At 36.2% G+C, this 18354-nt stretch overlaps 1 protein-coding gene across 2 annotated transcripts in view; it reads right to left on the reverse strand.

Moving 5' to 3' along the window:
* slc12a2 (solute carrier family 12 member 2) overlaps positions 1-18354 on the reverse strand; it is a 91139-nt gene that overhangs the window by 28617 nt on the left and 44168 nt on the right. For both annotated transcript variants that reach the window (XM_067398448.1, XM_067398449.1), the window contains exons 2-4: positions 3094-3213; positions 1594-1669; positions 1220-1315 (exon numbers count right to left, since the gene is read on the reverse strand). In XM_067398448.1, the coding sequence (XP_067254549.1) occupies positions 1220-1315; positions 1594-1669; positions 3094-3213 (292 nt within the window). The remainder of the gene's footprint in view (positions 1-1219; positions 1316-1593; positions 1670-3093; positions 3214-18354) is intronic.

The raw sequence follows: 18354 nt of genomic DNA on the forward strand, positions 1-18354 counted from the left end.
CTGGTCCACCAGCACTCCTGCTTCCTATGCTGGGACCAGCAAACCAGCATCCAGCATCCAATGCAGGTCCCAGCATACAAAAAATAAGGTATGTTTTGCAATGCTGGATTTTTCAGCAGGGTACATAGTAGGCCTGAACGATTTTGGAAAATAATGTAATTGCCATTATTTTTACCAATATCGATTGCGATTTAATATGCAATTATTTTTTAAGCTCTTTATCTTCTATATTATTCAACAAAGAAAAGCAATAAATCATCGTAGGGGTGGGAATCTTTAGGCACCTCGAATAATATATTATTAGATTAAACTTAGATTAAGCCAGGATTAGGTCTTTGTTTAATTGGGACAGCTAAGTAGCTTTTATAAACGTGTCTTAGAAAAAAAACATTAATGGTGTGCATCTTGAGACAAAACAACGGCACATGTCAGTGCAAGTTGCTTTCAGTTAAGACAGCTCAAATATTTATTTTAGTCTGGGACTATCTTAAGCCTTGTCAGTGAAACTGGGGGAAAAGCAGCACACGCAGTGCCATTGTGCATCTGTGATTAATAACTAAGCTCAGAATCAATCCAGAATCATTAGAGAGAGAATATTTTCTACCATCTCTATTTTATAGTATGAACAACACAATATTAGATAGATTAAACATAAACTGCACTTTTCTGTAGGCCAGGCATATTCGTAGCATGCCAAGCTGATGCTTCCTCTGCAGACTGCTTTACTGAAAATCATAACCATCTTTTATTGAACATACTATTCCAGACTTCAAACAACAAAATGTGAACATTGCAAGGACAAGAAAAAGTCTCCTCTTTTCCATCATTTTTGTGATGTTATGTCCGAAGAAGAGTCATCTTTCCAAAGATGAGCTTAACATGTCAACCCTCTTATAATTTGGGTAAATAATTAGTAAATTATAGATTATCAATATTTGGATGTTTACAGAAATATAAGCATTAAATTCACATTGTGTCATGATAGATTAAATGGTGTTCCTGGTCGTAGGGGTATCTGATAAAGAAGGACTGGAGCTCAAAATGAAGATTAAAATGTATAGGCTATACACACACCAAAAAAAAAATATATTATTTTGCACATGGTGAATAACTTAATCCAAACAAAAATCCATTCAAAGGGTCCCTGTGGTATAACTGAATTATCTATTATTTAAATTTGCGCAGTGTAAATGCACATTTCATTTTTTTTATAAATTACCTCCTCGTACAAAGCCATTGGTTGCGATTGCAGAAGTCGAGCAGCCCGTGATGGTAGTCACAACAGTTGCCATAATAACAATGATGCAGGAGTACGCTGTGGAAATAAAAATGTGAAATGACAGTGAACATCTCTACCGACTCATCTTTAATCAAAAATAGCACTAAACACTAGCTGTTTGCGTCCGGCTTCATATTCAGTATATTTCCAGTGTTCTTTGGTACGGTGTCAGTAAAATGACAGCAGACCGCTCATAGCGCCTCACAGCAACATTCAGCATGTGCATGAGAAATGACTGCAGCTCGATGGAAAACACAAGAGTTTGCTTGTGAATTGAAGTGCTAATTCACACGGCCGACCAAAGTCAAACCTACCAATTCCAGCCTGGCCCACGATCCATGTCATTCGAATGAAGAGCATCACACCCCATATGTTTAACATGCAGCGCACCTGCACAGAGGAAGGATGCAGTTTAGACTCATGCTGACAAAAACATCAACCACCAAAGCCGTTTCTCAAATCTCGTCACGGCCCGGCGATGACATTCACCGGGACCAGTGACCTCTGGACAGGAACCCATCCATGTTTGAAGGAAAGCTGCAGGTCTATCGACAGCATGTGTGGTGTCATGTCCATTACAACAGAAAAGAGTTATCACTGTTACAGTAATACCCTTACAGGAGAAATAAACCTTCCCAGACCGGCCTGTAACTTTAGTAATCCTGAAGACCTTGATTAGCTTCAGGTGTTTAATTAGGGTTGGAAATAAACTGCAGGACAATGGCCCTCCAGGATCAAGATTCCCCACCCCTGATCTAAATTAATCTATCTTTAGGCATGCCTACTGTCCTAGGTGAATAAACTTCTGGTTACGTGTTGCTTTAATTTAATTTATTAAACTAATTTAAGGATTCTTACTGCAAAGTTTCTTGTACCTGTGGGTGTGTTTGCTCTACGTACATCATGTCCCTTTCTGGTGTATCATGCCAAGGTTTTGTCTTTGTCTTGACAGCAAAGTTCAGAGATTATATATAACTTTACACAGATCAATATGTGATTCTTTCACACTAGTCTCATGTGAACAATGTTTAAGTCTTGTGGCGATAGTAAGCAGAACAAACTAATTTACTTTCACTGTAAGTGCCTTACTCTACCTACAATTTTTTTTTATTTTTTTTTTTTATTATTATTATTATTATTAGTTTTAATTGAGGGAAGAGTTGACATTTTTTTTCTGAGGTTATGGACATTACGCAGCAAAGGCTGTCGAGTGAGAACCCAAAACAATCATCTAAACACATTTGAACACATAATGTTTTCAAACATTGAATGAATTCCTGTCGTGGTTTGAAAGACACTTTGGATGAAAATGAATTTTCACTTGTCGACACTATGAGAAGCTGTTTGGTGTCAAACGTTAAGACTGGGAAGGTGAAAATGAGGACAATTTCAAGGACGAGGAAGACCTGTCAAAATATTGACCAAGAGACAAGAAGCAGAGCTGATCTGTGAACCATAAAGCTTTTACTGGATTCAAATAACCCCCCACTCGTGTCTGAGAGTCTGTACTGAGCAAAGCCACAGCTTGTTGAGAGCATTAGCATGGTAAACATTACAACAGCACAACAATTTAACATTCAGCCTCTAATATGAGTCTCTACAGGCAGCAGATATAGCAAACTAATAGAAAGACCAATTATCACCCACAGCAGAAAAATCTCACTCATCACCCACATTCCTTTCTTTGATTTTGAGTGGCTGCCACAATTCACAAGTCAAATGACGCTCTATTTCCAAAGTTTCATACATCTACAACTCGACTGACTTCTACTTTGGTGTTTGACTTGATAACTCATCTTAAGGCAAGTCCTTACCAGCACTCCTTTGATCCATCCGAACTTCACCACTCCTTTAGACTCGGACGCCTCTTTAGCCGCGGCCTCCTCAGCAGGGGTCAACTCTTCACCGTTAGCAAACCCATCCTCAAAAGGCTCCTGCAATCAAAGATAAATACAAGCATTAATACATTTAATTGTGAAGACTTTTTTCTATGGAATAATATACACTGATGAATCGCTCTAGTGCACAAGTACTGCGGGGGGGCGCGGGAGATCAGCAGAAAACAAACAAAATCAAAACAGAAAACAGCAATTGCAATGGCATTCAAGCGCGTGAATAGCGGTTGGCGCTCTGCCTTTATAAAGCAGCACTAAACGGCAATTTCACTGAATCGTTCTTCTTCAGTCTGTTGACTTGTCACCGTCTGAACAAGCCAGACATAGAAAAGCACCTGTTCAGCAGATGGCATCACAAGCTGCTATAGAGTACCTCAGGGATGACGTGTTCTTGTAGGCCAACCCGGAAGTTATCGGCGCACGCGTTCCCTCGATCTAAAGCCTATGCATTTTTCCCATAGACTTTTGGAAAATTGCAAAAAATAAGCTGTGTTTAACAAAGGGTTATGACACTTACACGTTTTGTCTATCAAGATAATCTTTACAAGTTAACACAACATTTATACATTTTGAAGCCTAAATAAAGTCATCAGATATAAAAAGCTAACTGTAGGCTATAGCACACCATGGTCGCGGATCAATGTCACCACCAACAACCTTCCTCAAACTTTATTTAAAAAAAAACAATTTTTTTTAAAAAAACATGCTCGCTGATTATGATCTGCGCTGTGTATGAATACTTATCCCACTTTTAATGAGAAATGCTGTCCAAATGTCCTGTTTGTCATGATGACGTCTAAAGTCCCCGCCAAAGGCAGTAGTCCCTTTTAGAAATTTTGTTAGCAACTGCCGTTTTTAAGACACAAAGGTTTAAAAAAAAAAAAATAATAATAATGTTATGTCATAGATCAAAACATGAAAATATTTAGAGGCTTTGTTAATCACAGACCTTATTTCAGGCAATTTAGCAAAAACCCATTCAAAAAAAACCCATAGACTTTACGGCGATGGAAGTCCTAAAATGTTAAAAACACGTCATACTTGAGGTACTCTACAGTGAACGCTGTCAAAAGAGCTCACTGCAGCCATTGATTATTAGGGATGTGTATTGCCAAGAATCTGGTGATACGATATGAGTCACGATACAGGGGTTATGATGCGATATATTGCAATATATTGCGTAACTCTAAGAAAGGAGATATATTGCGATTTGTTTTATTTTATGTTCATTAACTGTCCTCATGTACTTTCACTAAAAGTGCCTTATTTTTCAATAATTTGATGATGTTAAAAAGTGAAACTATTACAGGTGTTTTTCATTGCATGCTTTTAAATTTAAGATTTTTTTAAAGGTTTAAAGAGGGATGTGACCAAACAAGTTTTAGAACCACTGCTCTAGACCAGCACTTCTCAAAGTCCGGACTCCGGTCCGAATCTGGACCCGGAGGGAATTCAATCCGGACCCGCCTCCATTTCGTATTTCAACAGCAGTAATTGTGTGTGAGGGATTAAAAATCTGGATTTCCTACTTTGATAAACGCATGTCAAAATCATTTGTTTAGTGTTTTATGTCTTTTTGGAGATGGTCCGAAATTAAAGCGAAGGCGAGATATTTAAAGTTTTCCTCCGTGATTCAGTTGCCATGACATCCAGTGAGCATATACTTTTGATGTAATTGGACACGAGTCGCGCAACGCAACCTGACACTTCACTGCAATAAGCTTTTGAATGGGTACGTGAGCAGTGGTTCTCAACCTGCGGCCCGTCACAAATGTAAATGCGGCCCGCGATATGCCGACCATAATAATAATAATAAAAAAATTAGCATACAATTTATTTTTGTTTTAAAATTTAAATTAAAGTGAATTAAATACATATAAATGAGCTATAATGCTTTATTTGTCATACAAAATTTTGGTGAGCATTTATTATTTTCAGACTTCAGGCAATGTAGGCTAATGACGCAATCACTCAGTTAACGAAACAAACACAAGTGCGCGCTTATAGAAGAATTCAAACAGTAGCCATTAATTTTGTAAATTTAAGCCTCAAAATGGTCAAATTTGTTATTAAAAGGAGAAAAGCTAAATGTGGAAGATAAAATGAAGGAACACATGCAAACAAGAAGAGTCGCAGCATCAGCAGCAAAGGTAAGAAGAATGGAAGAATCAGTTTGCTGTTAGGCCTAATGAGCGAGATGGGCAGCCTTCCTGTTTGCTCTGTAGTAAAGTACTTGACAAGCAAAACCTACAATTTCAAAAGACTGAACTGTGAATTCGATGTGTTTGATGTATTTTAAATCAGTAAAAATAACCGCATCAGCGCACCCGCGGCTGGAATGAGCCCAACTCTGCGCGCGCTCACGGATCCGATGCTGCGCGAGGGATTGCGACATGACAGAATGCTTGATATCGTCAGAGATTGTAATTAGCCTACAGTGCGCTCAGTGTTGTTTGTAAAAAGAGCTGAGTAACATTTGCTTTTTAAGGTGTTTATGTGATTGTTTGGTGACTATTGCGATGCTGTTGAAGAGAGTCATACAGTCATACAGAATTAAATAGCAACTTAAAGTGATGTATATACAGTTTGTGTGTTCATTGAGCATTACTGATTATTATTGTAAAGCTAATGTCAGTAAGTTAGTTTTTATTTGTTATTTATTGTGTGCAACATCTTGGTATAAAAATAGTATTATCTGCTAATACCATAACATTAAATCTGATTGGTTTGCATTGGTGACGTCATATGTAAATTATATGCGGACCATGAGACTTGCACTTGGACCATTGTGCGGCCCACTGGGAAAAAAGTTTGAGAACCACTGTTCTAGACCAAAGGTCTCCAACCCTGCTCCTGGAGAGCTACCTTACATTAATTCAATTTATTAATTTAATTTAAAGATTATTACTGTAATTCCTGTAGCTTGTGCTGTGTGTAAGCTATTGCCCCATTGGAAAAACAAAAATGCACTGCATGATCAAACATTTAGGTAACAATTATATTAATGCTGTTGTCTAAAGAAGATATAATTATGTATAAGTTGCACTGATCCAAATGAAAATGAACTGTAAACATAAAAATACTCATGACTTCGAGACTAGATAAACCATAACATATATTCACCGCAACACAGTTATCCTTGTGTTTGTAAAAGGTCAAACACAGGAAGTGTCCCTCCTCCACAGAAACAATGCCATGACGAAGGCAGCTGCCCCATTACAGCTCCTGGGATATAAATGACCCTGCGTGGACATCCACACAGAGGCGGGGGAGACTTTACAATGACAATGTGTGAAGTTTACAACATCCTGTCCCAGCACACAGCACTAGCAAACAAAGCTTTGGTTTTGACTAGTATGTGGAAAAAGCAAACGTCAATTTGATGCAAATGCAAGAGCCGGGGGCCGTATTGACATCCATTAGATGAGGTTCAATGGGAGTGTTCCGTTCTGAGGACTAAAATACAGGGAGAATCTCTCTCATCATCAGCGATGATAAAACTCCCAACAGAATGATCAGATGTGGGATTAGATTCAGGTCTCTCTCTTCACTCCACACCAGCACATTTCTTTAGGATATTCATTCCCGCTGGAAGGGCATGTGAAGCTTACAGTACGTCCTCTTACTTGTCCTTGACCAAATGGGTGCGTGTTGATGGGATTCATATGGGTAACATTGAGTGGTGATTATTGATGGCCAACAGCTTCAGGACATACTGTATTACACATGTAATGACTTGGGCTTCAGGACATACTGTATTAGACATGTAATGACTTGGCAGCACTATACTAATATTTTTCACGTCCACATAAAATCACCACAACCTTTAACTCTTTACGAATAACACTGAAAGATAGGGGAGAGGGGAGTGGGGGGGGAGAATAACAGTCAGCAATTATTTGTTACCACACAATGATCAGTGGTTAAAAAAAAGCATATTCAAATTAAAACACTATTCTACAACTAATAATGACAGCAAATAATAACAGCAAATAATGTGACCTAATTCACAGCAGAATCACTTAACAGGGTGCATAGTAAGAATGCTAATCTAGATCACTTTAGCAAGTCAATGTTTTAACTGTTCTGGAGCAGCCTGTAAATGTGTCCACTATGTTATACACACTCAGCATTAAATATGGGAAGGAAAAGTGGTCAATCAATATATCGACAAGGCATGAGAACTGGACAAGGAAAAAAAGGTCTGCTGTTTTATGCAAGATACATTTGAAGAGACTTCACTCCACAGTCTCTCTCCACATCTCAACCAAGTTAGGAGAAGTTAATTGGCAACTATGCATTAGCTGTTACTACAGCTACTTACTGTAAAAAACGGATTATACATTTTAATAAAGGCTAAATGAAGAAAATAAAAATTTCTGATAGACAACATGAAGCTCAAAATTGTCCAGGTAGGGCAAGAAAAACACTCAGAAGCAAGGCTGTAACCATTTTTTGAGCACAGTTGGAAAAACTATTGGGAGAAAGCCACAGCACACATCAGTTGGTTATTAAGTCAGACTGAACCAAACATTTGCGTCAATTATTAGGGGTTTAACTGTTCAGATTACCCACTGTTCGGTTTTTATCACGGTTTCGGGTCACTGTTTTGGTACGGTTCAGTATGTGCTATGTTCAGGGGAAAAAGGACTGCTGTCAAATTAAAATAAAAGAAAATAAGAACAAATAATCAAACTACAAGCAACAGCACAAATAAATACAATAGAGCAAGGATAAAAATAATATAAACAGTGATTTTTAGGTTATTTAGGTATCTAACAGTAAATTTCAGGCACAGAAATTGAATAAAGTAATCAAAATGTAAAATAACATTGCATATAATCTTCAATGTATAAATTAAAGTTTAATCATTATCAAAAGTTACAAAAGCTATTCAGTCAAGAGCAGTGAGTGATTTCCTTGTCTTTTTTGTTTGATTAACATTAAAAACACGGACAGCAGGAATATTAGCCTTCTGTCACTTTAAGACAATGCACTGATCCAGTACACTGATACTGTACACATGCATTGTCTTTCTCGTCTGTTTACGTTCACTTAGAGTGTGTTTTCAAAAAGCTCCATTTTCGCAGGACAAAACCACCGTCTCAGTGTGGACCCCAGGTGATGATGGCATAAATGACTGGTCATATTAGAGCATGCAGCACTCTTATTGAACAAAGTTATACAAAGAGTGACTGTTCTGCCCACGTTTTTTTGATCATCACTGTTGTAACATATTGGGAAGCCAGAATGCATATCCATCGACAGAGACATACATTAGTCAAACTCCATTTGTCTGTTTTACGCATTTTCATTTTCAACAAACCATATTATATATGCATCGTCAGTGCGTGCCGAACCGTGGGTGGAGAACGGTATGGTTAAATTTTTTTTGTTTGTTTTTACAGAGAACTGTTACACCCCTATCAATTATACATCTGCGATATACCTGTGGCATGTGGCAAGGGCACCGGGGCGTCACTTGACCAATCTATCAATATGAGTGCAGCGTCCAACAGGAGTTCAGCGGCAGTGGCACAGGGTTTTAGAGGGGGATACGGGCAGGAAATGAAAACGCTGCTTTGTTTGAGCTTTAGAGCTTTTCAACAGCTCGTCATGAATCAGTGAGGCTCAGTGAGGGGCACATGAAAGACTAGACAACACACACACACACACACACACACACACACACACACACACACACACACACACACACACACACACACACACACACACACACACACACACACACACACACACACACACACACACACACACACACACACACACACACACACACACACACACACACACACACACACACACACACACACACACACCCCAGCACTGTCCTCCAAGACAGTCCCGCTCAACTAACTTTGATACATACTAGAGCTGCACGATTCTGGATAAATTGAGAATCTTTTTTGTTTTTTTGTTTAAAACAGAGATCACAATTCTCCCATGATTCTGAACAGACAACTAAATAACATTTACTAAGTTTTAACAAAATGTTAAATGCTACATTCTATGAAAAAAAAATATATATATTTTATTAAGTTGAATTAATAATGTTTCGTAGACATTTAATAGCCAAATCATTGTCATTTAGAAATAAGCGGGTGTTTGAATTGAGATCATGATTCTTTTAGCGATTACCAGTGCAGCTCTTATACATACCAACAAAGATTGCATCTGTGTGTTGAACCGCTATGGAACCAATGTAAGAATTCTGATTTATTATTTTGTCACACACTTTCATAATGTGATGAGATAAACAGGATATTCAATGAAAACCACAAAAAGCATAGCATAAAATTCAATGTCTTTTAAGATAAGGTGATCTAATGTCAGGTGAAAAAAAAAACAAAGTTGTAACTTATGAAGTGTGATATTGTGAATGTTTAATCAGTTCATGCTATAAGACCAGGAATGTGAATTTAAAAAGTAAAGAGACATTTTTACATCATGGTGACCTAACCGAGACCTAGACCATGTCTTCTAATAACTCTAAACACCTCACGAGCTGTAATTTGTCAAGTGCTGCCCTAACTAATCTGGTGTTTACTAAAATGAAAATCAAGAGATTACAACCATTAGATTAGAATTAGAATTACTCTATGAAAAACAACATTAAATAAGTCATTTTGGACATGCTTGTGATAGTTACAAAATTCAGTCTAATTTATTATACAATTGATTTATTACCTTTTCAAGTAGATTCAACCACATCATTAAATCTGTATGAACAAACTGTAGTGAGTAGTTAAGTTGTTAATCCGGATGACATCTAAAGCATGCATCTCTCACTTCCAGGTGCTGTTCTAACAAATCACTGGCCCTGCATTCTAGCAGTGGCCCCTATGTCATGCTTCACAGAGAGAGCACAGAGGCTTAAAGAAAATAAAACAGCTCTCCTGTCAACTGTAGTTTACAATGAAAAAAATAGCCAACATTGGTTGAACTTCAGGCATCCATGTTTTGTTTTTTGTTTTGTTTTTTTGTTTATAGCAATCAGCAAAACATTACTATGTTTATTAGAGTCAATAAATCATCACAAGGTAGGAAAAGTGTGAGTGACTCCCGTTGGACTATTAATTCCCACATTTATAAAGTGGTCATTACTCTCAAAATTTGGGTCAAATTCTCAATGATCATGTATTTGATTGATACAGTGAGTTTGCTGACATCACTATGTATTGGCTTCATTGTGGCTGTGGTGTCTGCACACCGGTACAAAACTAAAACAACAGGGAACAGCTCGGAGCTAACAGCTCACAGACCCACCATACTAGTGTTAGCCGATATGCCCCATAGTCATGTCATTCTATCATCAGCCTGTGATATCGCTGATACACAATATTATCGCACGCAGGAGTGCAATAGTTTACTTATTCGATTATTAATTTAATCATTAAAAATAGAGCTTTTAGCATCTGACGCAGCACAACACATTAATTCTCTCAGACACAACAAGAGCTGAATCTACCTCAACATATGCTAATAACAGAATAAACTATTTTAATTTATTGGCTTAATATTTCTTTTGTGGACTATACATTAATAATAGTGAAAAAAATGAGAAGAATCAATATTTCTTGTTAAACAAGTTTTGTTTTTTAGTGTCTGAAGCTTCTTTGACTTATGAATGATTAGTGTGCTGTATTTGGACCTAAAGACTATTATTAGGCCTACATAATTTTAGTAATAATAACATTATTATTAATAATAGTAAATTTTAATTGTATTGTTATTATTGTCATTAAAATGTTTTGTTAATGTGCTATGGAAACAAAGCGAATAGATCACCATTCAATTTTGATTTAGTTTTGTAGACCGTGTTTAATAATATAATATAATATAATATAATATAATATAATATAATATAATATAATATAATATAATATAATATAATAATAACAACAATAATAACATTAATAATAACTGTTACTCTTGATGTTGTTGTTGTTGTTGTTGTAGTAATAACAATAATAAAAATAACAACATAACAGCAATAATAATAATAATAATAATAATAATACATTCATGGGAAAATGAGCCAATTATCTTGGTATTAAAGGCATCATCATGAAGATTTTTTAATGTTTTTAAAAGAAACCTCTTCTGCTCACCAAGGCTTCATTTATTTGATCCAAAATACAGCAAAAATAGTAATGTTGTGAAATATTTTTACAATTTAAAATAACTTTTCTATTTGAATACATTTTAAAATGCAATTTATTTCTGTGTTGGCAAAGCTGTATTATCAGCATCATTACTCCAGTCTTCAGTGTCACATGATCCTTCAGAAATCATTCTAATATGCCAATTTGCTGTTCAAGAAACATTTATTATTATTATTATTATTATTATTATTATCAATGTTGAAAACCTTTTTTTTTTTTTTCAGGATTAGTTGATGAATAGAAAGTTCAAAAGAACAGCATTTAACTGAAATAGAAAGCTTCTGTAACATTATCAATACCATCCAAAAGTTTGGGGTCAGTAAGAGTTTTTTTTTTTTTTTTTTTTTGGAAAGAAATTTTTATTCAGCAAGGATGCATTAAATTGATCAAAATTATAGACATTTATAAAGTTTCAAAAGCTTTTGAATAAATGAAGCCTTGGTGAGCAGAAGAGACTTTTAAAAACATTTATATAAAAAAAAACAACAAAACAAAAAAACTTACCGTTCAAAAACTTTTGACCGGTAGTGCATTTTTATAACATCTCTCTTCCTTCTTTCTGTGCGATGTGAAATCTACCAAACGCAGACCTGCTTTAATCTTAGAAGCTCATATCAGACTTTGACACCAACCTCCAGAGAGGCAATGCTTTGCTACATTCCCAGTTACTGGAAATGCTTCCAGCAGGTCATTCAACAGACCCACGTAACAAAGTTAGGCTGGAGAATGACAATGCATCAATGTTTTGATTGGATTTCTCTCTTGCTGCTGATAAAAGACCTCGACATTTCACAGTACTACTGCAATCTTGCCGAACTGTAAATATGAGCTGCAGTCTCCAAACTATGCTTATTTGTACATTTCTAATAATGAATCGACCTTCCAAATGAAGTAATTTCCCACATGAACCATTTAGTGGATGTACTCCTTGTCTGAACAAGTATCAGATCAGACCCATCCCTCACTTTACCACATTCCAGAATATGAACACATTCTCTTGAAATTAAGAAGAAATTGAAAAGAAACTGACTATGAAAAAGGCAAAGCAAGTCCCTCTTCTTCCATTAACCAGATCAAAGACTAAAAGTCTTGTTTTGAGAACATGATAACTAGAACAGCATGCTTAACTAAATGCTGAAACCACAGTTTATAAAATAACAATAGAAGAAATATTTTAATAAACTTAATGCATTCATTTCGCCAGCCATTAATCAAATGACATAGTACCTGGGAAAAAAAGAAAAATCCAAATAAAGCCTTCCATTCAACAAATGAAACTGAACTTTAGTTGTCATTTGACATATATAGTGTCATAAAACTGACACCTATAAATACCATTTTATATTAAAATATTATTTTAAAATTACATTTTGTTGCCTTGCCTGGGGTCTGTGGAGACCCCGAAGACCCTGAGTGTACTTCCAAAACGAAGACCGCACAAGGGATAAAGCTGGTTTCAGGTCTGTAAAGGGTATAGAACATTTTGCTGGTTCTTTAGACAATGCTTCTTTTGCAGCATTGTCTGCTTGTTCCAGAGATGTTCACAAGTCTTTTATCTGGAGTCTGAGTCAAGTCTGGAGTCACGGGTCTGAGTCGAGTCCCGAGTTATTTAAAAAAAAAAAAAAAAAAAAAAAAAAAAATTAAAAAGAATTCTCATAATCAAATCCTAGTTTATCCTAGTTGTATTATATAGAAAAATTATATGATCTTTCTATAATCTGTTTTATTTGAAATTAAGGTCCTGTGATGTAAGGGATAATGTACATCCAGTTTTTTGCTTTATAATCCATTACAATGTACAAAACAGTCGTCCTGGCAACACGAGTAGTCATTTTTAATACAGTCTCTAAACGGACACAAGATGGTGTCACAGTTTGTTATACAGCTTCGTTGTTATTGACGACAGTCATTATCAGAAAAGATCAAACTTTGGAATGCTTAAGAATGTCAATATAAAACTCTACACATGCTGATTATGATATGTTAAAATATGAGCTTTAAGTAATAAATGGATTAACATCTCTTTCTATCTCTCTTTCTTATGGACACACATTAAGAAATAGAAAAGCTGCAAATAATACGAAGATTGATAAAACGTAGTGCTAGGTTTAAAGTGTAGATTTTTTTTTTGTTCATATTTTAAAAGGCTGGCAATTCATGCAATGTCTCATAAAATTTGATGATGCACATTCTGTGCATCAAGCTGATCTGACGTGATAATAAACCCAAACGAAAGAACATATGGCATGTTGGCTCCCGTTATGTTGCATGGGACTCTTATTATGACATTTGGGAGTATATGCGCATGGACATACGTAATCAAATTCTATGGCAAGAGTCCAACCTACCACGACATGTAAGGAAATATATGTGATGCAGATATTAGAAAACCATTTAAACACCACAAATTCTTTATTTATTTTATCAGTAGTTAAGGCTAAAAGCGGGTGTGTCTCATACATCCTGAAAAGTGAAGCCGCGGGCTCTTTGATCGCCCCCTGGTGGCTGGATGCAGTACAAGTCATAAACCCGCCCTCTCAATGCAAACGAATGGCACTTGTCAAAATAACAAAAAATTAATTACACATACAATAAAATTTTCCAAAAGATGGTTTTGGTAATTTAAGGTAGTTGTTATCATGCTGATATATATTCAATAGTTCATTTTTGTGATCAGTGTGATTTTTGCAAGCAATTTGGTGCTATAGAAACGGGGCGTGTTGTCACGATTTACAGTTGACAGCTTCTCTGAGGACTGTCGGAGCTTTGAGGGGAGATTGAAGATGAATAAATAACTTATTTTTTGATTTCTGTGTTATTTCTCACTGACCAAAATTTGTTGTTCAGCAGTAAACTGTCCTAACCGACCTACAGATCTGACAGAGTTTTTTTCGGTCACGTTAAATGTGGGCTTTATAAGCTAAATGTTATTAGCCAAGATAACACGGCTAATGTTAGCCATGACGGAAAAAGCAGGTGATCATAATCTGGCAGTTACTAATTATCTTTATGGGTATAAAATAATAATTATCAGGACAAAACTAATCCTACTCTAGTTAATTAAAGAGCACTGTCTAATGTTACAGCAATCGATCTGCTGTAGAGTTAGTTCAACTTTACAGAGGTTTCAAAAATATTATTGCTCTAGAAACAGAATATTTTTTTACAAGTATAATTTTAATTTGTGTATAATTTATTTATTTAAAATACATCAATTACGATATGTTGTTTTGACCTAGTTATGAGTAATTTAGTTAAAACTGAACAATGTGCATTAATAAACATTCAAATAAATGTAAATTCCTTATTGCCAGATGTAATTAGCATCGTTTAAGCCAAATGAAAAAGGGAGGAGGAAAAGAAAAATATAATAAACAATAGATAATAAAACAAATAGGTGATCTGATCTTGGTGACGCAGACGTCTGGGCGGAAGTTTGATACCGCGACTCCGCCTCCTGGTTTCACTGACGAGTCTTTCTGCGCATACCCAGGTTCCAACATGTCAACGCCCATCATCGTCCGTTTTACCTTCAGTTCATTACAATAGAAGGTAGCGGCGTCGCGGCGTCCATCTTTTTTTACAGTCTATGGCTAAAAAACTTGAGTCATTTTTAAAATATTCTATAGTCTTTTGTGCCGAGTCGAGTCAAGTCTGAAGTCATTTCAGGTCGAGTCCGAGTCTTAAGTCTGTTAAAATGCGACTTGAGTACAACTCGAGTGCCCATCTCTGGCTTGCTCATTACCAGAGATTCCTGAGTGGCCAGGTACCCAGCAGAAAATAATATTAAAATGCTACGATTCAAGAGATGAAAATTTAATTAAAATCTTAACAATAGTTGGGTGATCAGTTTTTATAGATTCCAATGATTCAAGGCATGGCTTTGAATCGGTTTTTATTAAAAAAAATATTTTGTGAAGAAGTTTCAATGAACTCCAATGCCAATAATAGAGCGTTTACAGTGAAGATTTAACTTTGGTCAGGTGTACGTATACTAGGGATGCACCGAATATTCGGCCACTGAAAATTTTCGGTCGAAAATGGCCCAAAAGTGCATTTTCAGTTTTCGGCCGAAAGACTTTTATCACCGAAACAATACGGCCGAAATGATGTGATCACGCAAACAGAAACCATGAGATCAGCTCCTTTGATGCATCTCTAGCGGACGTTATTCCTTTAATCGCAGCACTAAAGCGTCTCCTAAGCAAAGTAGTTGAGACGGACCACGGAGTGAAAACAATGAAAAGTACACTCTTAGAGTCTGTCAGCACACGTTTCACTGAGATCTATTCAGATCCTCTGCACTTCATCGCGACTGTACTTGATCCACGTTAAAAAGACCATTACTTTGATGCTGAAATAAAGCAGAGCGCACGAGAAATTATCCAGGCCGCGATGGATGCCGAGAACCCACGTGGAGACGGAGATGGAACAGCACCCAGCGCAGGAGAAGGAGATCAGAGCACAGAAAAAAAAGACTTGTCTCTCCGCACCAGATGAGGGGCATGCACCCTCGTTGTCTGATATGTTCAGTGAAATCCTGCAATAAATATTTACTAAAATGTTTAACTTCTCTTGACCCTTCTCATGTGTACATGAAATAATAGGGGTGTGACGAGATCTCGTGTCAAGAATTTTCATTTCGGTGCATCCCTAACGTATACCCTTACATAGTTGATTAGTTGCAAAAGCTGTTGCCAATAGCAATAAGTTAAAATGTAAAAAACAAAACAACAACTAGCTTAAATTTTTTTTTTTTTTTATTAGGAGTCAGTATATTATTTTGTGTGAACTAAAGATACACTAAACATGTTTCTAGATCTTACTTGATCAACACCAAATGTTGTCCTAACATTATAAAATTGAGCAATCTGAACAATTTTTTGCACAATATTGTGTAAGTTCCCAGCATGCGTTGCAGCTTAAAAAATTACATGGTAACCAATTGTGCCACACGGCACATGTCCTGAGAAGTGAAGCCAAAGCATTTCAGTAGCCCCATTGATTGGTGGCTGGCTGCAGTACAAGTCATAAATCCGCCCTCTCAATGTAATCAAATGGGATACGAGCCAAACTAAAAAAAAAAAAAAAAAACCAACTACACTTCAAATAATTTTTTTTCCAAAGATGGTTTCTATCATTTTAGGTAGTTCTTATCAAGCAGACTTATGTTCAAGTGTTCGTTTCCCCAGTAAGTTTGGTTTTAGTTATTTGAGGTTATAAAAAAAAAAAAAAAAAAAAAAAAGCAAGGCATGACTGACAGCTGTGCTTGCAAATGAGTCTGCGGGAGCAGGAGTGTGGGTTGGACCTTGATGCCACGGCTCCACCTCAGGATCACTACTGCACAGACTCGGACTCCGAACAACATAATGGGCAACGACCATTACTGGGAGATTTTGGCTTCATTTTTGTACAGTGGAAGGAAGCGGAGATGCGTTGTCCATCTTTTCTTTTTTTTTTTTCTTTTTTTTTTTTAAACAGTCTATGGTGGTTTGTTTGTTTATTAAGTTTTTACACCATGTTAGCATCATGGCTATTTACATGGCAAAAAAGGTCAATATCATCCATAAAATTTACATTATATAAAGCATTTCAACTGCAGTCTATGGTGGTAACTATTATTATCGAAGTGATCATTGCTTTAAATTTTACTGGCTTTAATTTAAGCTCAGAATTCAGAGTTCATATTTTTGCTGAATTAACATCAGTTGATCGTTGCGTGTTCATTGTTACTTGTAGTGTTGTCACGATACCAAAATTTTTACTTCGATACGATACCCAACTTCAGTATCACGATACCGATACTTAAACGATACTATGGCAAAAACCTAAAACAGTAGGAAAAGTAAATAAATAACATATGACAGAACTGTGGCTAGTGGTTTCCCAAAGTAACTAGCCACTCAGCATTTTTATTGGCCACAATTTTGATGTTGGTAAATTACATTTAATATGATTAAAGCTGACTTTTTTATGCTTAAATTACTTTGAGTCATTTTACTTGATTTAGAAGATTTAAAACGCTTTCAAACTTTTAAATGCAGACTGACCACCCAAATCAAGATTACATTTTATATCAGCTGGTATGTACAGGTGGGCAAGAGGTGGACAATGTATGAGCATGAGCTAGTATGAGAACAAGTTATTTGTGTTATGCTATATGAAAGAACAAAGAAGCAAATTACAAAAACAGTAGTAAATTAAAAATAATCTTTTTTCAGATACACTAGGTTTATTTAACATGTTTAGCAGCTTTTGTTGTTTGATTAACATTAATGATGGACAGGCCTATTTAATTGGGCTGCTGAATGCATGGACGTAACTGACAAATATCCAGTTATTACCCACCTGTTTACGTCCACTTAAGCCATAACCGACTGTATTCACGCGAGATACTCCACATGATGGACATTTTGACATCTATGTGCACGTGTATTTGACTATTCAGACGCGTGGAAAACTGATCGCGCGCGCGACAGAGAGACAGAGAGACAGAGAGAGACAGAGAGAGACAGAGAGACAGAGAGACAGAGAGAGACAGAGAGACAGAGAGCGCACGCGAGAGAGCGCTTCTGTTGTGTGTCATTCAGCGCAATTCCGCCTATCCCTCCTTCACTAACTGCATGTAAATAACGAATTGTGTGATTGGATTGTAATTTTGTGCTACGACGATCTTCGACGACCATTTGGCTGTAAACTTAAATTATATTCAACTCGCCAAAGTGGCTAGTGGGAGTGGCTGTCATCAAGCCCTGCATGTAAGTGTTTTGACAGTGAGAATATTGATTACTGTAAATAATTAGAGCAATGTTATTAAAGCATAAATTGGTTTAATATAATTGTATAGTCCCTTCACATATTTGTTTTTTAAAATTAATTTTAGCAACCAGATATCACTTATTAGACTCAATAATACACCTCTTTGCGGATGTCTGCTTGCATGAGTAATATAAATAACACTCATTTAATTTTTGAGAACATAAACATAACGCTG

Source organism: Chanodichthys erythropterus, chromosome 10 (genome assembly GCF_024489055.1).
Source record: "Chanodichthys erythropterus isolate Z2021 chromosome 10, ASM2448905v1, whole genome shotgun sequence".
NCBI classification, from domain to species: Eukaryota; Metazoa; Chordata; class Actinopteri; order Cypriniformes; family Xenocyprididae; genus Chanodichthys; species Chanodichthys erythropterus.